The 23,714-nt window shown below is 37.4% G+C and overlaps 2 protein-coding genes and 2 pseudogenes across 3 annotated transcripts; 3 read left to right on the forward strand and 1 right to left on the reverse strand.

The window, feature by feature from the left end:
- The first annotated feature begins 2,969 nt into the window (after positions 1 to 2,969).
- On the forward strand, positions 2,970 to 3,901 carry LOC147947934 (uncharacterized; annotated as a pseudogene). Its single transcript, XR_015595576.1, has one exon. The product of XR_015595576.1 is annotated as an uncharacterized LOC147947934 (transcript).
- A 100-nt stretch (positions 3,902 to 4,001) lies between these two features.
- LOC147947935 (uncharacterized) lies at positions 4,002 to 7,007 on the forward strand. Its single transcript, XM_087507492.1, has 8 exons — positions 4,002 to 4,120; positions 4,433 to 4,815; positions 4,936 to 5,088; positions 5,222 to 5,570; positions 5,651 to 5,830; positions 5,935 to 6,034; positions 6,110 to 6,500; positions 6,592 to 7,007. Exons 1-8 carry the CDS (start codon positions 4,002 to 4,004, stop codon positions 6,891 to 6,893), a joined length of 1,977 nt encoding a protein of 658 aa, XP_087363618.1. The 3' UTR covers positions 6,894 to 7,007.
- Positions 7,008 to 7,547: 540 nt separating this feature from the next.
- On the forward strand, positions 7,548 to 9,630 carry LOC147947936 (uncharacterized). The gene is made up of 5 exons (XM_087509015.1): positions 7,548 to 7,853; positions 8,236 to 8,368; positions 8,466 to 8,753; positions 8,843 to 9,067; positions 9,142 to 9,630. Exons 1-5 carry the CDS (start codon positions 7,660 to 7,662, stop codon positions 9,472 to 9,474), a joined length of 1,173 nt encoding a protein of 390 aa, XP_087365141.1. The 5' UTR covers positions 7,548 to 7,659; the 3' UTR covers positions 9,475 to 9,630.
- A 4,171-nt stretch (positions 9,631 to 13,801) lies between these two features.
- Positions 13,802 to 20,915, reverse strand: LOC147947937 (putative LRR receptor-like serine/threonine-protein kinase At1g56130; annotated as a pseudogene).
- Positions 20,916 to 23,714: the final 2,799 nt, after the last annotated feature.

Consider the following 23,714-nt stretch of genomic DNA (forward strand, 5'->3'; position numbering starts at 1 on the left):
GTTAGAAATCGGAGTTAGGTCTTGGAGAGATTGAAAAAAAAAAAAAAAAAAAGGCTTCAAGGTGTAGAAGATGGTGAAGAAGGGTTGAGAATCTCTCGATGAAGAAGCAAAGAGGTCGATTCCATGAAATTAAAGGCTGAGAATTTCTAATCTCAATTCAAATTGAAGAGTTTTTTTTTCTGATAGTAAAGCTCGCAAGAGAAGTGGATTTTTGATTGATGGTGGTAATTACTTCCAATAATCTGTGTTTGAAAGGAAGTTTAACAAAAGATAGATGCAACTATGGGCAGAATACATAAGAAGAGAGGATATGAGCAGAATTAAAGGGAAAAGATAATTGTTCTAAATTCCAGGAGATCTCAAGAGCATAATTCATTAAGAGACTGGTAACAAGGAATAAAGTGCTCTTGGTTTATATAAAAGCTTTGATGGTGGAGTCATGTGTAGTCAAAACGATGTTTCTTTTCAAAACATCAATTTGGAATCAAGTTAAAGTTGTAAGGTTTGATGGTAGTCTACTCAGAACTAAGATATATGGATCTCGTGGTGTGGTACTTCAAGTGAAAGACATTGGGTTGAGCGAGGAAAGAGAGGGAGTATATGAAGATTCTAAGAGAGCTCATGAGTTGATTAAGGGGAAGCTTAAAGATGATCGTTAGAGTTTTGGAGCTGAATTTGAGCTTGACAGTGATTTGGGGATTTGGAGAGGCATAGTGTTTGAAGTTGGGTCAATGAAGATGAATCACGAGACAACAAAATGATTAGCTATAGTTTTTATCTCTAAAGCTACGTTCATTAGAATGAGGAGATTACATAGGCTGGCTCGTTTGGTTATGCTTTGAGTTTTGATGGTGAGAAGCTAAATCTCTTCCCTTGCAATTTGAAAAGGACAAGAGCTTGTTCATATTCTTGTTCAAAGCAAAGAGGAAGGGGTTTTTGTTCTTGATACAGCTAACAATGGCTCTTGCCATGAGAAAAATTGATGAATAAAGGATGAGCCTATGTAATATGGTTCTTAAGGATGTCCATGTGCTGGTAGAATGATCAAGACGAAGTTTGATACACCTCTTAATCAAGAAAAGAAGCTCAAAGGAAGGATAATGAAGAAAGTTTCAGGTTTTGAAGGCAGTTTTCAGTATCATATTTGACTCTTTCATCCTCATTTGTTTTGGCTACAGACCTTGGATTTTAGCTCTGAAAGATGCTCTGAAAAGTTGAGAGCGAGATCTTTTTAAAGAAGTAAAGATCACCTTCTGGTTCCATTTGGTTTGACAGGAATTTGATCTCAAAGTTGACTGCTCGTAGCATTGTTTCATTCCGGACCTGTGTTGGGATTTTGGCCATAACTCTCAAACCGTAAATCGAAATCGCAATCTGTTTTATCCTGTGCCTTCGTATGGCTGTTTTTGATATCCTCACCAATTTTCTTAATTTTCTGGGTTGTTGTGCTACTCCGTTTATGCTCTGCATCAAGACTGCATCAAGATAGATGAAGAAATTTAGGAGGTAGCAAGTACATGACAAGATTTGTTGGATGTCACTGGCTGTAATATGTAATGAAGAAGAGGTCTCAAAACTAGAGTTTTCTTCAGAATGTGTGTAGGAAAATTCAGTGTTGTTAACATCATCAAAGGAGAGAAGATTTTTCTGTAAGGCAGAGAAAGATAACAAAAATCTGTTTCAAGATAGCAACTTCAAGAGAGGGTTTGGAGATCCCAAAATAATCCGATCATGCTGAAACTTTGTGGGAAGCTTGATGCTATTGCGAACTTGAGATCCAACGGTTGGATTGAAGTTTTGACGGTTGGTTTGTGATTTATTCAAGCATCTTCAGTGTTTCCAGCACAGTTTTATTCTGAAGTTTCAGTTTTTACCAGTTCCGGTGGTGATATCAAAAGGAGGACCAAATGAATACAGAATGTAATGAAGCTTATGAAGTTCCAAAAAGAAGATTTGTCCCTTACAAGTGTCAAATAAAAGACTGTGTGGAGCCTTCATTCTGGTTTTAAAGAATCATGTGGCGGACAGAGTTAGGCGTTCATCATCAACATAATAATGTGGTTCCATTGTCGGAGTTTGATGTGTCTGCAGAGTTTTGTGCTCTTTTGTGTTAGAAAGGAGTATCTTATGATGAAAAGAAGTGTTGTTTGCAGAAAGTATGAAGAAACAAGTAATGTTCTGTTTCAGGATTGTTTGAGGCTATATGGCTGCATGAGACTGGATGAGATCTTCTCACAAGGATGAAGAGGATGTTACTCGTGTAAAGACTGCAAGAGGGATGTGATTGTTGCAAATCATTCATACGTGTCAAATATAGCAGTATGTTTTCAGTCTAGAGAAGCAATTCAGGGAATGAGTCTCATGGGTTTCACTACAAGAAAACACGGTTTTTCCAACTACAATCGGCGACTAAATGCGTAGTCGTTAAATTTAGCGACTATTTTGCGACGAATCATATATAGTCGTGAATTAATCGCTAATTTGCGACAAAAATATTGAGTCGCTAAATTAGTCGCTAAATGGCGACTAAAAAGCGACGAAGTAAGGAAGTTGTGAATGTTGTCGCAAAATAGGCGCTGATTTAGCGACTAATTTTGTAGTCGCTCGTGTTGTCGTAAATTTGGCGACTATTTTGCGGCTTATGCGGTGGGTCAAAATTTTGTCGCACATTAGTCGCTAATTTAGCGACTGATTGTGTAGTTGCTGTTTTGTCGTAAATTTGGTGATTATTTTGCGACAAAAGTTTGCGACCCGCCACATATGTCGCAAAATAGTCGCTAAAAGTTAGTTTAAAACACGTTTTTAGCAATCCGGAGTAGGTGTATCTGTATTTGGTGACTACGTGATATTGTCACTTTTTAGTCGCTAAATATACCTATATAAACTGAGCTCACCAAACGTTTTTCTCACTCACAGAAACACACTAAGCAACACCAAAAAAAAAAACGAGATCATAGAGATTTATAATAATGTCAGGAAGTTACAATTATAGTAATTTCCGGGAGTGGATGTACAAGAGGATCGATGAGGTGACGGGAAATTTTACAGAAGAGTTCAGAGCCGGGATGGAGCAGTTCATGCAATTTGCAAATAGCCAGCCTTTTGCACAAGAAAACAGGGGTAAGTTTTTTTGCCCTTGTAGTAGGTGCAAAAACGAGAAGCGTTTTCTAGGGACTAGAATTTGGAATCATCTTTTTAGTTATGGGTTTATGCCAGATTATTATGTTTGGTATAAGCATGGGGAAGAAATAAATATGGATATAGGAACGAGTACTGTTGATCCGACATTTATTAGAGGGAGTGAGGAAGTGGGTAATGTAGTAGAAGATAGATATGTGGATATGGTGAATGATGCATTTCCTTCTAATGTGGGTTTTGATGATAACTATCAATGGGATGGGGGTTATAAGAGTGTAGAAGAACCAATACTTAACCATTCAAAAAAATTCTATGATTTGTTAGAAAGTGCAAAAAATCCAATATATGATGGTTGTCGTGAAGGTCACTCACAATTATCTTTAGCTGCTAGAGTTATGCAAAATAAGGCAGATTATAATATGAGTGAAAAGTTAGTGGATTCAGTATGTGAAATGTTGAGTGATTATTTACCAGAAGGAAACCAGGCTACGGGTTCTCATTACGAGACAAAGAAATTGATGCGCAATTTAGGACTCCCATATCATACAATTGATGTTTGTATAAACAATTGTATGTTATTCTGGAAAGATGACAAAAAGGAAGAAAAATGTTTGTTTTGTGATGCACCAAGATGGAAGCCTAAGAATGACCGACGCAGAACCAAAGTACCATATAGTCGTATGTGGTACTTACCTATTGGTGATAGACTGAAGAGAATGTATCAGAGTCACAAGACTGCAGCAGCAATGCGATGACATGCTGAGCACCAAGCAAAGGTGGGAGAAATGAGTCATCCATCTGATGGAGCGGAGTGAAAGTATTTTCAAGAACAAAATCCTCAATTTGCTGAAGAACCCCGTAACATGTATCTGGGATTGTGTACTGATGGTTTCAATCCATTTGGGATGTCTCGTCACCATTCATTATGGCCAGTGATATTGACGCCATATAATCTACCCCCTGGTATGTGCATGGATACTGAGTACTTGTTTCTTACAATTCTAAATTCTGGTCCAAACCATCCGCGAGCTAGTCTTGATGTCTTACTCCAACCTCTTATTGATGAGTTAAAATAGTTGTGGTCTACTGGAGTCGATGCATACGATGTGTCCTTGGGCCAAAATTTCAACCTAAAAGCAGTACTGATGTGGACGATAAGCGACTTTCCTGCGTATGGCATGTTATCTGGATGGACAACACATGGTAAATTATCTTGTCCAGTTTGCATGGACGATATAAAGTCTTTTTATCTACCTAATGGAAGGAAGACATGTTGGTTTGATTGTCATCGGAGATTTCTTCCTCCTGATCATCCTCTGAGGAGGAATAAAAAAGACTTCCTGAAGGGAAAAGACGCTACAAGAGAGTATCCACCAGAGTCCTTGACCGGTGAGCAAGTTTATTCTGAGCGCTTGAATTCTGTAAATCCACCAAGAACCAAGGACGTCGGTGGAAATGGTCATGAAAGGAAGATGCATGGATATGGAAAGGACCATAACTGGCACAAGGAAAGCATTTTATGGTCGCTACCGTATTGGAAGGACCTTAATCTCCGACATAATATTGATGTGATGCATACAGAGAAGAAATTTTTGGACAACATAATGTACACTCTTATTCGTGTGAAAGGTAAATCAAAAGATTCCGTCATGTCAAGATTCGATATAGCAAAGTTCTGTTCTTGGCCACACTTACATCTTGATAGTAGGGGAAAAGCACCTTTCCCGCCCTATACATTGACAGACGAAGCTTGAAAAAGCTTATTGGAATGTGTGAAATACTCGGTTAAATTCCCAGATGGCTATTCGGCAGACTTAGCTAGTTGTGCTGATATGGAAAATGGAAAGTTTTCAGGCATGAAAAGCCATGACTGCCATGTTTTCATGGAGCGGTTACTTCCATTTATCTTTGTAGAACTCCTTGACCAGAATGTCCACCTTGCGTTATCAGGTATATTAATTAATTATTTAAAAAATTGTAACACAAAACAAGTATATATAAATATATATGTATATTTATATGAAGTGAGTAAAGGTTTCTCCGTAATTAATGTGATGAAGTTTGAATAAATATAATATTGCAGGGGTTGGAGCATTTTTCCGGGACTTATGCTCAAGAACTTTGCAAACAAGTCGACTTCAAATTCTAAAACAGAACATTGTTTTAATCCTTTGCAATTTGGAAAAGATATTTCCACCATCCTTTTTTGATGTGATGGAGCACCTGCCTATACATCTTCCCTACGAAGCTGAACTGGGAGGCCCTGTCCAATATAGGTGGATGTATCCTTTTGAAAGGTTTTTCAAAAAATTGAAAGGAAAAGCAAAGAACAAAAGATATGCGGCAGGATCAATTGTTGAATCATATATCAATGACGAGATTGCTTATTTCTTTGAGCACTACTTTGCTGCGAACATACAAACAAAATCAAGGTGAGCAATTAAGAGTAAATATTTTTAAAGTGATATTTAATTTAGTAGTCATAATAATTATTTTTTAATTTTATGGTCAGATTAACAAGATTTGATGAAGGTGAAGCGTTTGAATATCATGTCCCTGGAGTACCCTCTATATTTACTCAAGTTGGCCGTCCCAGTGGAGAAATGAATGAAATATGGCTTTCAGGTAATGACTATCGTTGCGCACACGCATATGTTTTACGGAATTGTGACTATTTTCAACCAATTGAGAGGTATATAATTAGTTACATGTCACAAGTTAGTTACATTTTAAGATATCTAATTTCACTATATTTTCTCATATACATTTGTGGTGATCTGGTCTTTCTATATTTAGTATGTTCGAGGATTATATTTCGGCAAAATATCCAGGACTTAGCGAGAAAGAACTCTCCTTGAAAAGAGCTGATGAATATTATTCATGGGTTAAACAATATGTATGTTAAATAATTTTTCGTGATATTCCTATTTTACTTATTGTTATTATTTAAAATAACGGGACTTATATGCAGGTTACTTATTGGAACGCCTCAAATCCATTTCCTACTTGGGTTCAAGAAATTGTCCATGGACCTTTGAAGAAGGCTAAAACATGGCCAATGTATTTTACAAGAGGTTATTTGTTTCATACAGAGAATCACGATGTTGGACGAAAGACATGTAACTATAGGGTCTCTGTTAAAGGGGAAAATTATGTGAATGCATCTGATGCTGCAGATTTCTACGGGACATTAGCTGATATCATAGAACTTGAGTATGAGGGGATGCTTGGGTTGAAGATCACACTATTTAAGTGCAAGTGGTATGACCCTGTTATTGGTAGAGGCACTCACAGAAGTAATGGTGGCGTTGTAGACGTTCTTTCATCTAGAAAGTACAATAAATATGAACCATTTATTCTAGGTATGTATATAAATTTTCACATTAATTATATATTGTCACTATCACATTTATATATAATATGTGTAACCTTTACACGTTGATTGCAAAACAGCATCTCAAGCCCATCAAGTTTGTTATATTCCGTACCCATACATAATGAAACCGAAGCATTTGTGGCTCAATGTTCTAAAAGTAAATCCGAGGGAAAATATTTCTGGAGAACCAACTCTTTTTCAAACAGAAACTGATGATGCTATATTGATCACTACAATTGAAGATGTCATAGTAGACAATTTGGAAAGGGGAGACCCAATAAATCTAGATTATGATGTTGCAGACGCGGAACCTGAAGATGAATTTATGTGTAATTTATCGTCTTCGGATGATGAAGAAGAAGACGACGAAGAACCCTGATATGTAAAATAAATTATGTATAAGATATGTAAAATAATTTACTGTTTAATAAACATTTGGGGTTACTCGAACCCAGGTCTGATGATTTTAATCAGGGTACATTAACCATCTGAACTAATTCTTTTTTTGTGTATATAAACAAAACGTATTGCTTATATTGTGTAACACTCCTCTTATATTTTGGGCAAAAGAAATTTGGGCCCAACAACATTTCTATCTGATCCATCAAAATCGATCTGAGACAAACCTATTCCTAAACCTAAACCTAAAACATTCGATCTCTCCTTCTTCCTCACTTCCTCATCTCCTTTTTCGATTAACCCTAAATCAATCCATCAATTCGATCCATCACCTTCTTCTTCAATCTACCTTCTTCTTCAATCTACCTTCTTCGATACATCATCATTCTTCCTCAATCTAACCCTAACCCTAAACTTTCTTCGATCCATCTCCTTCTTCCTCAATCGATTTATCTTCTATGTCGTTGAATCCTGCTGTTAAGAAAACAAAAAAAGAGAAAGGTTGCACCCAACCTTTCTCAGAGAGCCGGACCCTCTAACCAACCCCCACCCGTCGTTAGAAGACCCAACCCTCTTCCACCTCAGTACAATTTCACGCCAACGGCTCGAATTCCTTCCCATTCACGCCCCAAGAGCAACAATATTTCTGGAACTTCCCACCGCCATAGACGCTTTTCCAGAACTCAGCCAATCAAGTTCCCGATCCGCCCATTTCGACACCTGTGGTTCAGAACAATACTGCTCACATGCCGGAGGATCATCTGCTATCTCCAACGCAGCACTCTCATGGTCATAGTCAACAACCGTCTTCTCAAGGTAACAACTACGAGCCTCAACTCCAGGATGAGACGATGCAATCTCTAACTGCCCTGCTTACGATGCATGGCCGTGAGAAGTTTACGACTGTTCTCTCTCCCATACTGTTGGAGAAGACGACTTGGTAATGTTTCTAGCTTTGGTTTGATGTAGAATTCGATTTAATTGCTTTGGTTTGGTGCAAGCAATTGGTTTGTCATACTTAGGATGTCATTGGTTCTCATATTTTGCGGATTGAATTCTTTTGTTGCTTTAAATTGGTTTGTTTGATTGAAAGTTTCAATCTCGTTGCTTTCAATCTGTTTGTAAATCTCATCGCTTTCAATTTGTTTGTCAATCACATCGCTTTCAATTGGTTTGTCATTCTTATTGCTTTCAATTCGTTATAGTAGTGTATGTGAAACAATTGATGCAATATAATCTCTTTAGCATACATTGATTGATTATTATTTTTTTGTTTGCTTTATAACTGTTCTGACTAACTAGCATTGTTTACATGTGTGGAGGTTTGATCGGGACAAAAAAGGTCAATTTGTTCGGAAGATTACCAAGATTATTACAAACAAATTCGATGGTCCATATTATACTTGGACTTGTGTGCCTCCCGATCGAAAAGAAAGATACTTCATGGAATTTGCGGTAAGAATAGTACAATGTAACATGTTTTCTACTTGTGTTTATTGCTTGTTTTCACTAACTTCACTAACATAATTCCTTCTCTTTTTTTGTTATGTAGAAAACTCACACCTGGGATCCATTGATAACAGGAACCGTTCAAGAACATTTCAACACCATCTGTAACCGTCGGATGAAAGGCATGGTTAGCGATGCAAGGACGTCTCGAATTAAACCTTCATGGATTGAAGGTACTCTCTGGCAAGAGATAGTTGATAATTGGGATACTGAAGAACAACAACAAAGGAGTTCAACCTATTCCAAATGTCGTTTGTCTGACCGTAATGGTCTAGGTCTTCACATCCACTTATCAGGACCCAAGTCATATAGAGAAATCCACGATGATCTGGTTAAGTCATTTCTAATTTGTTAGTTACATTTATATCCTTTCTATCTTTAAACACTTTCATAACCATTCTTTATTTTGTAACATTGTAGGAAGAAGAGTTGGGAAGAGAGGTCAGTATGGGTGAAGTTTTTTTCAAAACACATACAAAGCCGGATGGTTCTTATGTGGATGGCAAGGCAGAGAAAATTCATCAAGCTTATCAGCAGAAGTTGCAAGAGAAGATGGCTGAGCTTGAGGCAGATTCAAGCCTTTCAGATGGTATTTCACATCGTCGAGAGCTCACCACCGATGAATTTACTGCCATCTTCCTTGAGGTAAAGTACCATTTCTATTCGATCATGAATTTGTTTTGCTCTTTATTTACAGTTTTTCTTTTTGGTAAAAACAGTGCACTGAGAAGGATTCACGAGGAACTCCTTATGGTCTTGGAAGCCTCAAAGCTAATCTTGGCAAGGGCAAGCAACAATCACAAACTGAAGCCTTTCTTACATTGCAAGAGCAACTCAAGGGAGCCCAACGACAAATTGAAATTCAGGCGATTCTCAATGCTGAAGCTGCTGCTCGAGAAAAAGAGACTGTTTTCCTTGTGGCTGAGCAAAAGAATGAGATCAAAGAGTTGTCGTTGATGGCAAAGTTTATGCGCGACACTAATCCAGCCTACTTGGAGTTTATAGCCTCTCAATCAGCTGAGGAGGACAATCAACATTCACCAACAACATGATCAACTCCAATATGGTTCCTATATTCTCTTAACTCATGAACCAAGTTCTTTTTTCAGTTTGTATGTGTTATAAACTCTTTCTCTCTTTGGTTTTGGTTTGATTTCTGTTTTGGACTAATGTATTTTCTGGTTTCAATAAAATTATGGTTATTTATATAATGTGTTTTCATTAGATTTTGGACTTGTATATTATGTTTGTTCTCCATTTCATTAATTTCAGGATTAAAATCAGGATTACTATCAGGATTACAGAACAATAATAACCAGTTAATTTTATTGTTTTCTAAAACAAAGTTGTCGTTATGTAGTCGTCATTTAGACGGAACATTGTCGCTAGGTTGTCGTTAAATAGTCGTTAAATATGACGACTATTTAACGACAACCTAGTATTGCAATTTTATTCATGTAACAAAGTCGTAACTTCGTCGTAAATTATTCATCATATTTAACGACTATTACACGATAACTACTAATATAGTCGTACACTAGTCGTCAAATTGTCACTAAATTTAGTTACTACATAACGACTACGTGACCAAAATTTACCGACAACAGTGTATAGTCGTTAAATACCGACTAATTAACGACCAACTGTATTAGCGACAAAATATTAGCTACAACAGTGTATAGTCGCAATATAGTCACAAATTTTCAATCAACGACTATTTAGTGACTATTCCTACAGTGGCCAATCGCCTGTTTTCTTGTAGTGTTTTGTTGTATGATGTCGACGGTTGAAACATCCGGATATCTAAAGCATCATGATCTTCACGAAAAAATCACAGATTTTATCACTACTAAAAGAAGGTTTATAGAAGTGTCATGAGTTCCGAATTGGTTCGAGACTTTTCTTAAGAAAGCTGTAGGAGGTTAAAGTCTTAGAAAGCATTTTGTTAAAGGGGGAAATACTGATGGATGCTGGTGAGTAAGCTGCAAAAATCGGTTAAAAGACAAGACCATTGAGATAGAAACTCAGTTTGAAGACAAGGCAGTTGAAACAGAAATAGTTGCAGTTTAATGATACACAAGAGTGTTTTGTTTTAATACGTGAGCAGCCAAGCATGGGACAAATGTGATGCATTCGTGTAGGGGGAGTGTTATCCACCCTGTAATTCATGATGGATGTTGATCTTGGTTGTCATTTAAGCATGAGAGATTTGCATAAGAAGAGGAAGAATATGCCCCAAAAAGTATATGAAGAAGGAATACAAGTCTGCACCAGATGTCATAATATGGTCTAGCTCTCAAACACAATTAGAGGCAAAAGCAGGGGGAGATATCGCACATTGGAATGGGGGAGTTTTCTGATCTGGTTTTAAGGACTTGATTTGAAGAATGGGTCTTGAGGACATGAACTGAATTAAAAGAAGTTTCAAGAATCTGCAAATTTTAAGGTAATTCATGATGTTAATATAGAAATCTCATTGTATCAGTTCATGTGAGATAGCTACAAGAAAAGCTAGCAGCAAGTAGTGCACAGAAAAATATAAAAGTTGATATTGGTTGCTACAATTTCTGGTGGAGTTTGTGTTCGAGATTTTTGTTCATATGGATTCAGAAATCGATTATGAGGTGCAGATGCTTATGTCACAATTTCAAGGAGTATTCAAGGTTGCGCATGAGAAGGGATCATCTCAGGTTACCCAATTTCTCATGAATAAGTTTTTGAATTGTTCATGCAAATAAGTAGAGTACTCAAGGCTAAGAAGTGATGAGCAACACAACAGAGGATAGTTGCAGGGCTGCAGAAATTGCTTCCAGTAAAACAAGTAAAAGGAAATTCAAAGTTTATGCTCAGAAGATGGGTGCATTAAAGGCATGTTTAGCAACTGGTTAAATTCAAGACTGCGTAAGATGCTATGAAAAGTTGAAGCACTTGAGATGGGTGAATTAAGATACTTGTTAATTGTTTTTAACTGAGTTTGCACTCAAGCTGGGGGAGAAGAGAACATCAAGTTTATTGTGAGGTAAGAGCAAATATTATGGGGGAGCTCTACTAGTCATTAGAGATTAAAGAATGTGCTTGAGTATCAAACTAGCTTTACTAGTGATTAGAGATTAAAGAATGTGCTTGAGTATCAAACTAAGTTAAAAAGGGGGAGAATGAAGATGTCATGATCTTTCAAGAGTAATACATGATGTAGCATAAAGTGAGAGATTGAAGGAGATTTAAAACTCAGTCATCAAGGGAGAGATTGAAGATATTGTGATGACTGGTTTTATAAGATGCACAAAATTGAAAAGTCCATCATTAAGGGAGAGACTGAATCTGGTTTTAAAAGGAGCATGGATTATAAAACTCAATCACCAAGGGAGAGATTGAAGATGTTGTGTTGACTGAAGTTTTATAAGGTTTAGAACATATGGTGAAATCTCTAATAAGTGACTGTAATGGATGAGACATGGATACACAGATACATCATAGATGTCTCAGTGATGGTACAACAGTTAAGACAAAGACAATGGACAGAGCTGATATAGAAGATGAAGTATTAAGTTGATTCAAGTACTGGTACATCAGACCTTAAGTAGCGCTTGGTGATCGTGCTGACTCAGTGATTGACACAAAGCAAAGAAGAAGATAAGGTGTTGAATCAAGAACTTTGCAGTTAGATGTATCAAACGTCTGAATCAGTTCTTGTACTAGGCCAACGTTAATACAAGAAGTACTACAAGAAGCTGATTTAAAGAGTTTGAGTACATAAGCTTACGACCGACTTGGACAAGTCAAGTGGTGGCTGCTGAGCAGGATGGACATCTTGAATAGAAGATTCAAGATGGATATGGAGAGAAACTTTCCTATTTGTTGTATAATAGGAAAATTGTCAATCCTAGGGGTTGTGCAATTGTTAATCTCCCAATTTCTATTTGTTGTATAATAGGAAAGTTGCTAACCCTAGGGGTTGGGCAATTGATATAAATACCGAGAAGGCGCTTCATGGAGACTTGCACGCTTCAAGGTAGTTTCAAGAGATGCACACAAGATGTGTGGTGTCGCCCCATCAACAAGATAGAGAGATCTTTTGATGGTATTCATCTAGAAAAGAATGGTAGGCATAATAGTGCTTGTATCCGCAGTTGTAATTGCTATCTTGTTCTAGTGGATTTGTTCTGGACTAGGTCCCGGGGATGTAGGAAAAACCGAACCCCGTTAACAAAGCTTGTGTGTTATTTACTTTATGCTCATACAAACACGAAGTAGATCTTAACAAGACTTAGCCACAAATATGCGTTTTCAGGCTGCAGAGAATCAAAGGGTAAACTAAGTACTAATCTTTCTGCCGATCATTACCAAATAGTGCTTGATCAAGACTTCCATTAGGGAGGTACTCATATACGAGCAAACGATGATCTCCTTCATACCAACACCCGTAAAGCTTTACTAGGTTGCGATGCAGAACTGTAGAAATTGTTATGATCTCTGCTACAAATTGTCCCTTTCCATGTCAAGATCCATCCGAAAACACTTTCACCGCGATCTCTCTTCCATCACTGAGGTTTCCCTATGAATCAATGTGTTAAATCATAACAAAAACACATTTGGTATGGGACCGGGCTTACCTTATAAACAGACCCAAACCCTCCCTCTCCAAGCTTGTTTGAGGGATCGAAATCTTGAGTATCACTTTTAAGTTCATAGTAAGTAAAAGTGTAAGGTTTTATGTCCGTACTAAGCAGCTCTGTAACAAAAAAAAAGTTATAAACCAATTTGAAAGATGATATTAAAGCTCAAGGGCCTTGTAACTTGCTTGTGACATGTATACCTTTATCAACTGTGTAGCGCTTTTTGCCTTTTCGGATGATGAAGATAATTACGCCCGCAAAAAAGATGCTCAAAAGTCCTAGGCCAAGACCAGCACCCACAACTGTACCAGTCCTATACTTTTTCTTTGATGGTGGCCTGTTAGCTACAGTTGGTGTAAAATCTAAACAAGAATATGTAACACTTGGGCATCAGGTGATGTAAAAAAAAGAAGGAAATAAAAAACAAAAATTCGCCAGTTGTGGTACCTGGTTTTGCACTGACAGCCGATATTAATGGCCCATAAGTACCCATAGTAGGAACACCAATTTATCCTTTGCCAGCCCATAAAAGATGAATTTCAAGGTAATTTTCTGATACATTTGCTTTATAATCTTTCTGAACACCTCCGACAGTAGCGTCACCACCAACTATTCGGCGTATATCAAAATCCTTTTCAACAAGTCTTCCCTGGAAACATATACGGAGCTAGGTTTCAACTTTTCAGAATTCAGCAGGAAAGATTATTAGTCACACCAACAAGTTAACTTGTAACGCCGTAGGGGGCAGACCTGGACATAAATGTCAAAAAGTCGTCTTGCTAAACCTTTCCATGTGTTAGAACCAATAATCTGTATTTCAGCAAACTGAAGTGTTACGGTATAGACTCCATTTTCAAGCCCCAACCCATAATACCTTAGGGAAGATGAAGATTTTCTTGCGGACGGAAAAAGGTCTGAGTCCAAAGCGTTAACAACCCATATATTACTAATACTCTGGGCAAAAAGTCCTACACTACTTGCTCCCCATCTCTGAACATCACTCACGAAAAATGAAGCTGCTCCAAGATCCTCGTCCTCCCTCTCAAATACTTCTCCGCTAACAGACGGTAGTTGTGGGCCTCCGCAGTTGACCGAAAAGTCAGAATCTAGACCACCAGTCATTAATATATCAAACCTTAAGCAAATTTTTTTTTCCAACAGAATACACGGTTAATCACAACGTTTATGATGATATATATACATATCTCTTTGTCACACTTACAGATTCCTCTGCCTCATTGCAAGGCAAGGAAGTTCTTCGGCAAGCACTTTAGTCCTGGTAAAACCCTTTTTAACAAAATATAAACAGATTTAGAGAGAAGAGAAACAAAATATATTCAGGCATCAACAAGAACATACTTTAATAAAAGAAAAAAATATCACCTCTTGTCTAGACCTTCAAGTGAAGTTGTTAACAACAAGGTTGCTGCAAAAATAACATACAGTTTTATTATAATTCTTATAAATGTTTCTTACAAAAGAAAAAAGAAGCGTGGAGAGTGTTTTGTGTACTTACAGTTTCAAGTTTGGTAAGCTGACCCATGAAGGAAGACTACCGGACAAATCATTGTAGGATACATCTCTGAAAGAATAACGTACAGAATATATTATATAATCAAAAACAGTTTCCAGATTATATATGATCAGGACTTTGTGGCTTTCAAAGGTGATTAATTCGAAAGGACTTTGTAACTCACATATTGCTCAAACTCCGCTCTTTTCAGTGGGCAAAGAACCATTCAGCGTGTTGTTTCCCAGAAACCTAATATGAAGACAACAAAAGTATTTTTCCACAGTTATATATCACTGGTAGTGGTCGGGAATACATAACAACTACTACAAGAAAACACGTGCTTGCGACGGAAACCTGCGACAGACAAATGCCCTCGCAAATTTGCGACGAATTTGCGGGTCATTTTCTATGAAGACGAGGACCCTCGCAAATCCCTCGCAAATTTGCAAGGGAAATGTCCCTCGAACATCCCTCGCAAATTGGCAAGAGAGTTGTGATTCGTTTGCGAGGAAAAAGCTGTCCCTCGCAAATCTATCGCAGATTTACGACGAATTTGCGAGTCAAATAATCCGTAGCAAATTTTCGAGGAAGTAGCGACAGATTTGTGAGGTCTATTATGGGTTTAGGGTTTAGGGTTTAGGGTTTGAATTGTAGGTTTAATTCTGAAGTGAAGTTCCTAGTAAACATCAAGAGACAAAAAAATATTTGAGATGAATCAACATGTGTGAAGAAAACATATAAGATATATAATAAATCAAGATGTGATTTACTTTCATTATGAACATAGATATGACCAGTGTTAAAGTGTTTTGATCAACAATTGCAATGTAGAGTCCATAGTCCCACTAATCACCAACTATATGAACAATGAACTTTCCAAAACATAGGAAAAACATGAAATTAATAGAGATTGTATCATTAAGAAAATAAAGTTGATGCAAAAGAATATATACACTTGCGAGGGATATGCGGTGGATGTGCGAGAAGACCCGGAAAACCCTCGCAGATCCCTCGCAATTTGCAAGGGATGTGCGATACACTGAGCTTATTCCTCGCTAAAGCCTCACGGTTCCCTCGCAAATTGATCTTTTACATGCAAATTAAAGAAGAGCATTACTAAACAACATTGCATCCAAAGCATAGGAAAATCTGAACTTAGTAAAATAATGTTATCTAACTTTAATTTGAACCTACTTTAGTAATCAACATTTGATCTTTTACATGCAAATATAAACCTACTTTAATTTCATCTACACATAGCAACTATTTGTATATAATAATATTGGATTAGCAAACTAATAATATTGGATTAATAATTTTGAAAGCATAGGAAAACTTTCTTTAGCTTTTTGATTGAGTACATTTTAATGAGGATGATCTTGGTATATAAAATGAATTTGATTATAAAGGTGCGAGGGATTTGCGACGGATTTCTTATTGGACCTTGCAAATCCATCGCTAATCCCTCACAAAGCTGGTGTATTTAATTGGTCAGTTTGTCGGTTGTTCAATCTTTTTTTTGCGAGAGATGTGCGATGGAGCCACACTAATCCCTCGCAAAATTGGTGTATTTTGATTGGTAAGTTTTTTCGGTTGTTGCATCTTTTTGCGAGGGATGTGCGATGGGGCCACGCTAATCCCTCGCAAAGTTGGTGTATTTTGATTGGTCAGTTTGTCGGTTCCTAGTTATTTCGTCGCAAATATCTGCGAGGGAGTTACGAGGGCACAAAATATTTATATATACCATCGAGCTGTGGTTTGAGCGAAGCTCAAGCTCTTTCACCGAAACCCTAATTTCTCTTCTTCATCCTCTCAGCCCCTAATCTCTCTTTTCTTCTTTGTCTTCTCTGACAAACCAGAGTCGTTCTTCTTCATCTTCTCCGGTAAATCGTAGCCGTCTCCGTCGAACCTTAGCCGTCGAAGTCCAACCTTCGTCTTCTCCGTCAAGGTATTAACTCTAATATCTCTTCGTCTTTGTTTCTATCTCGTCAAAACCGAATCTCTTCAATAAACCCTAATCTCTTCAATTAACCCTAATTTAATCTATTAACCCTGATTTCAATCTATTTAGCCTAATTTAATCTATTAAACCTAGTTTCATCTATGAACCCTAATTTCATATATTAACCGTAATTGCATCTATCAACCCCTAATATAATCTATTAACCCTAATTGTTTCTAATTTCTCTTAGATCTGATTAAATTGATTTTGTTTTTCTTATAGATGTTTAATGCAACGATTACACAAGGTTCCTGTATGATCAAGGTGTACCTGCTCCCACTGTTTCTAAACCGTACACGGACTCCAACCGGTTCTAATTCTCGTCGTTCAACCTCGCACCCCACTACCTCAGACACCGTCTTATCATACTCCTTCTCCTTCACCCTCTAATGGGAATCATGGGAATCAAGAGGAGTCTCCACCCGCTCGTTCGTCTTCTACAGGAGCTTCTACACGTCTCAACAATCTTAACCTCGAAGAGTTACTCAATAGTCCCGGGCGTGGAGGTTTACCGAAGCTAGACCCGCGTCGACCTCCAGGAACTTTCTGGTAAGAAAGTTTCATGAACCTTGTGTAATCATAGTTGCATCTTGAATCCGATCATTCACTCCTTTCATGTTGTAATTTGTTTGAAGGGTTGACCAAGATCCCTCTGTTGCTTCAACTGTACGAAGCATGTTTGAAAGCGATTTCAAAGAGCCTCATGCCAATTGGACACAGAAGCCAACTAAAGTGGTATACCGTTGGTAGTGAATCTTTTGCGGTAAGTGTAATATGTCTTGCAATCACACAATATGTTTTGTTTGTCATTTTTAAGCATATACTTATTTACTTTTTTTTATGGAGAGCAACTATACAATTGGGTCCGGTCCATCAATGATAGAGTTAGGAAGGAGTTTGAAGACAAGCTTAAGGATAGGATGTGTGATCAAGTGTCGAGGTGGAAGTTAAAGTGGAAACTCAAAGGTGATGAGGAAAAGCCACGGTGGATTGATCCTGGAGTTTGGAGTGGTCTTGTTAAATATTGGCTTGATCCCAAATCAGAACTCAAGAGTACCAACAGTCGGAATGCTCGTTATCATGATCCTGATGGCACCGGCATATATAAGCACCGATCAGCGCCAAACCTCTTTTAAAGCCCGTGCTCGAAAACATGTAAGTGTTTAATCATCTCTCTTTTCTCATTTTCATCTCTCTTTTTCATTTTAACTAATCATCTCTCTGTTTCTCTTTTTCAGTCTGAGCTAACTGGTGAGTTAACTCCTGATTTTGTACGCATCCTAGAAGAGACTCATCGAAAGCCTGATGGGTCTTTTACGGATGGAAAGTCGGAGTCTCTGTTCAATGAGGTGTCGTCGAAGATCCAAGAGTTGGAATCTGAGCTTTGTACGGGGGGAGAATGGAGAGAGCACTGCTTCTGGTGGGGTGCCAATTCATATCAAAAACAAAATTTACACATCGGTAAGTTGTCTGTTTATATACTTTGAATGTCTTTGTTTTTGTTTGAGTTTTGTGTTTGTTTTTCTTGAAGTTCATTTGTGTTTTGTTGTTTTGTTGGTAGGTTGCTCCAAAGAAGAAAAACATGATCTATGGGGTTGGTTCTTTGCAGTTTGAAGCATCCTCTAGCAGTAGTGGTCCCACCACCGTCGTCTTCTCCGGCTAATGATCCGGTTCTTTTAGCTCAGAAGCTAGCTGCAAGCTGAAGAATGCATTCAAATTCAGGTGACTCAAATCCAACAAAGTGCAGAGAGGATGCAAAGCTTTGATATATACTTCGCGCTGAAAAGGATACGGAATTCGCTGCTAGGTTCCGAAGCCCGACAACGACCAACCCAGACGCCGGAGAAGGGTGCAACACCGATGATACAGTTAACACCGGTAGTGGAACCGGAACCAGAAACATCACCTCTCTCTGAAACTTTTTAAACTCTTTCTTGTAATGTATTTTTGTTTTAAGACATTAAAATTTCATTTAATTTCAATTTAATCTCAATTCTATTCCCAATTCAAATTTAATTTAATTTCAATTCAATTCTATTATCAATTTCAATTCAATTCATTTTCAATCAGAATTTAATTTCAATTCAATTTGCGATGAATTCAGTTTCTCGCAAATTGCTTTAGAGTTGCGAGTAAATATGTTTCTCGCAAATTGCTTCAGAGTTGCGAGTAAATTGGTTTCTCGCAAATTGCTAGTTATTTGCGAGGAAATGTATACTCGCAAATTGCGAGGCATTTGCGAGGGATTTACGATGTTTGAAATTTGCGAGACGCGATTTGCGAGGGATCGTTGTATCTCGCAAATCCCTTGCGAATGTTGATTTACGATGATTTCTTCCATCGCAAATCGCGTGTTTTCTTGCAGTGAACATAAAGACCCAAAAAAAAAAAAGTTAAAACTTACAAGTGAGTAAGTCCACTCAAGTTGAAAAGTGAAGCCGGAATTGGTCCATGTAGTTTGTTGAAGCTCAAATCACTCGAAAACAGACACGAACCACACATCAAGTTCAATGAACGGAAAAAAAATGGAGAAATAATTATATGATATTGTCAGCAATGTTAAGATCACTTTGGGTGGCTTTCACAAATCATCTCACTAGCTCGTACGTATGTTGTAGTAACTTACACTTGTCTCAGTTTTGAGTATTCCCCGATATTAGAGGGGATTGTCCCAGTGAGATTGCTGTTTCTAAATGTTCTGCGACTCATATCATCAAAGATAATAAATACAAGGAGGAGAGGGAAACAGTTCACATATTGGAGTACAATTGTTGCCTTACAATGTATTTAGAGATTTCATGTTTTTGATGAATTCGAGAGAAGAGCTTCCATTGGAGATATCACCAACACTCCTACAATATTTTAGGATAGGATTTTAAACGTAGAGGAGAAGATAGTAACTAATAATTGATTTTGGCACCAATGCAACTAACACATAGAGGTCTGTCAAAGAAGTTAAGTTGGAAAATGACGACGGTAGCGGACCACTCAAACGAGTTCCGTGAAGTTTCCTGCATGCAGTGAAATATGCCATGCATGAAGAATTTCCACTATGACAAAAAATAAGGAAAACAAAATTAAATCATTCTTACAAGATAGTAAGTCTGGTCCATTTTCCTATAAATTCCGGGATCGGACCAGTAACGTCCACATCGTTTAACCAACTGGTTACAAACATTAAGGAAAAACTTACCCCAAGAAAAAAATAATGTGAAGTCACAAATAGGTATATAACAAAAATTAATGTAGAAATCCAACTATGAAACTTAACTATATGCGAATTCAATAAAAATGAAAATCTTACGCGTCTTGTAGCTCTACAAGATTAGCAAATGATGAAGGTATTTCTCCACTAAGTCCAGAATTTCCTACGTATCTGCAATAAAAAAAAATAAGAAATGATAACAAAACTAGATGATTATGATAAATGATTACTAATTAAAAACACTGATTACACAAAAAATACTATATATATGTACTTTCTCACATTTTCAGTAGACTTGTACAGTTCCCAATCTCAGCTGGTATATGACCGGAAAAGTTATTTAGACCAATACCTCTGCATGCAAAAAAAGATATATGCTCAATATTAAGGAAGCATCAAAATCTGACATTTACTATGTTTTTTTTAAAGAAGAAGAAGAAGCTTACAGCGACTTTAAACTTGTAAGCAAACCAATTTCCTTGGGAAAGGGGCCAGACAAGGCATTGATCCCAATAGTACTACAGTCGTTGAGAAACCGTTGTAGTGTGAGAGACGCGAAAGAGAGAATTAAAAACCAAAGGAAGAAGATTTAAGGTTCCATTCGAGGCTTATAATATTACATCCATTCCAGTTGAGTCAAGTTTCCAATTGCGGGAGAAAGGGAGCCTGTGAGATAATTTTGAGCCAGGTTCCTGAAAGAAAGATGCATGTCGTCATCATTTGAGTTTTTTTTTCTTTTTTCTTTTCTTTTTATTTAAATGAAGATAAGAAAAAAGAAAAGGAAAGGGTAAAAGTCTATACAGATCGGTGAGGTATGTCAAAGTCCAGAGCTGTGGAGGTATAGGTCCTGATACATCTTTCGCAAAAACCTTGCTGTGAAATCGAAACAACATTGATCGAAGGGGTGATGAATGCAAAAAGATTTAAGGAAAAGAAAAAGAAGAATAGAAATATATGTACAGGGCAGTAATGCGGCAGATTGTGGACTTGTCGAAATAGCAGTCGCATTTTATTAAAGGGTTGTAGTTTTTGTCCTCCATGGTTATTTCGTCCTTGATGGCCGCGCCGGAGCAAAGCTCCCCGCTGATGTTCCATTCCCTCGGAGCTTTGATCCTCCAAGCTGCGAAGATAGAGTTCAAAGCTCGCGCTGTTTGCATGCAGTTTATCCCACAACAACCCGTCAGTTTGTTTAAACCAACATGCAACCAGAGCCGTGCCTACGTTATGAGATAATAAACTCTCGCCTACCCCCATCACATATTTTTTTAACAACTTTAGGAAGCTACATATGTAGATAATGGTCATCAGTACACCAGCATATATGTATTAATATTATATTGAATTAGTTACAGTTAGAGAGACTAATACAAAGTAAATAGTATTTCCCCCCCCCCCCAAACTATCATATCTAACTAGATAGAGCTGAAACTATGACCTCGATCTATATGTTTCTGAAAACAAATTTGAAATCTATTTCTCTCCAATCAAAAGTTGGAAATCTAAATCTCCTCAAATTAATAATTCAATATCTATTTATCCACATACATGAGTTCCATCGGGTTTGATAATTATTTTTTAATTTTATGGTCAGATTAACAAGATTTGATGAAGGTGAAGCGTTTGAATATCATGTCCCTGGAGTACCCTCTATATTTACTCAAGTTGGCCGTCCCAGTGGAGAAATGAATGAAATATGGCTTTCAGGTGATGACTATCGTTGCGCACCACGCATATGTTTTACGGAATTGTGACTATTTTCAACCAATTGAGAGGTATATAATTAGTTACATGTCACAAGTTAGTTACATTTTAAGATATCTAATTTCACTATATTTTCTCATATACATTTGTGGTGATCTGGTCTTTCTATATTTAGTATGTTCGAGGATTATATTTCGGCAAAATATCCAGGACTTAGCGAGAAAGAACTCTCCTTGAAAAGAGCTGATGAATATTATTCATGGGTTAAACAATATGTATGTTAAATAATTTTTCGTGATATTCCTATTTTACTTATTGTTATTATTTAAAATAACGGGACTTATATGCAGGTTACTTATTGGAACGCCTCAAATCCATTTCCTACTTGGGTTCAAGAAATTGTCCATGGACCTTTGAACAAGGCTAAAACATGGCCAATGTATTTTACAAGAGGTTATTTGTTTCATACAGAGAATCACGATTTTGGACGAAAGACATGTAACTATAGGGTCTCTGTTAAAGGGGAAAATTATGTGAATGCATCTGATGCTGCAGATTTCTACGGGACATTAGCTGATATCATAGAACTTGAGTATGAGGGATGCTTGGGTGAAGATCACACTATTTAAGTGCAAGTGGTATGACCCTGTTATTGGTAGAGGCACTCACAGAAGTAATGGTGGCGTTGTAGACGTTCTTTCATCCAGAAAGTACAATAAATATGAACCATTTATTCTAGGTATGTATATAAATTTTCACATTAATTATATATTGTCACTATCACATTTATATATAATATGTGTAACCTTTACACATTGATTGCAAAACAGCATCTCAAGCCCATCAAGTTTGTTATATTCCGTACCCATACATAATGAAACCGAAGCATTTGTGGCTCAATGTTCTAAAAAGTAAATCCGAGGGAAAATATTTCTGGAGAACCAACTCTTTTTCAAACAGAAACTGATGATGCTGTATTGATCACTACAATTGAAGATGTCATAGTAGACAATTTGGAAAGGGGAGACCCAATAAATCTAGATTATGATGTTGCAGACGCGGAACCTGAAGATGAATTTATGTGTAATTCGGATGATGAAGAAGAAGACGACGAAGAACCCTGATATGTAAAATAAATTATGTATAAGATATGTAAAATAATTTACTGTTTAATAAACATTTGGGGTTACTCGAACCCAGGTTTGATGATTTTAATCAGGGTACATTAACCATCTGAACTAATTCTTTTTTGTGTATATAAACAAAACGTATTGCTTATATTGTGTAACACTCCTCTTATATTTTGGGCAAAAGAAATTTGGGCCCAACAACATTTCTATCTGATCCATCAAAATCGATCTGAGACAAACCTATTCCTAAACCTAAACCTAAAACATTCGATCTCTCCTTCTTCCTCACTTCCTCATCTCCTTTTTCGATTAACCCTAAATCAATCCATCAATTCGATCCATCACCTTCTTCTTCAATCTACCTTCTTCTTCAATCTACCTTCTTCGATACATCATCATTCTTCCTCAATCTAACCCTAACCCTAAACTTTCTTCGATCCATCTCCTTCTTCCTCAATCGATTTATCTTCTATGTCGTTGAATCCTGCTGTTAAGAAAACAAAAAAAGAGAAAGGTTGCACCCCAACCTTTCTCAGAGAGCCGGACCCTCTAACCAACCCCCACCCGTCGTTAGAAGACCCAACCCTCTTCCACCTCAGTACAATTTCACGCCAACGGCTCGAATTCCTTCCCCATTCACGCCCCAAGAGCAACAATATTTCTGGAACTTCCCACCGCCATAGACGCTTTTCCAGAACTCAGCCAATCAAGTTCCCGATCCACCCCTTTCGACACCTGTGGTTCAGAACAATACTGCTCACATGCCGGAGGATCATCTGCTATCTCCAACGCAGCACTCTCATGGTCATAGTCAACAACCGTCTTCTCAAGGTAACAACTACGAGCCTCAACTCCAGGATGAGACGATGCAATCTCTAACTGCCCTGCTTACGATGCATGGCCGTGAGAAGTTTACGACTGTTCTCTCTCCCATACTGTTGGAGAAGACGACTTGGTAATGTTTCTAGCTTTGGTTTGATGTAGAATTCGATTTAATTGCTTTGGTTTGGTGCAAGCAATTGGTTTGTCATACTTAGGATGTCTTTGGTTCTCATATTTTGCGGATTGAATTCTTTTGTTGCTTTAAATTGGTTTGTTTGATTGAAAGTTTCAATCTCGTTGCTT

The sequence above is a fragment of the Camelina sativa genome, chromosome 3 (genome assembly GCF_030686135.1).
Source record: "Camelina sativa cultivar CO46 ecotype springtype chromosome 3, ASM3068613v1".
NCBI lineage: Eukaryota > Viridiplantae > Streptophyta > Magnoliopsida > Brassicales > Brassicaceae > Camelina > Camelina sativa.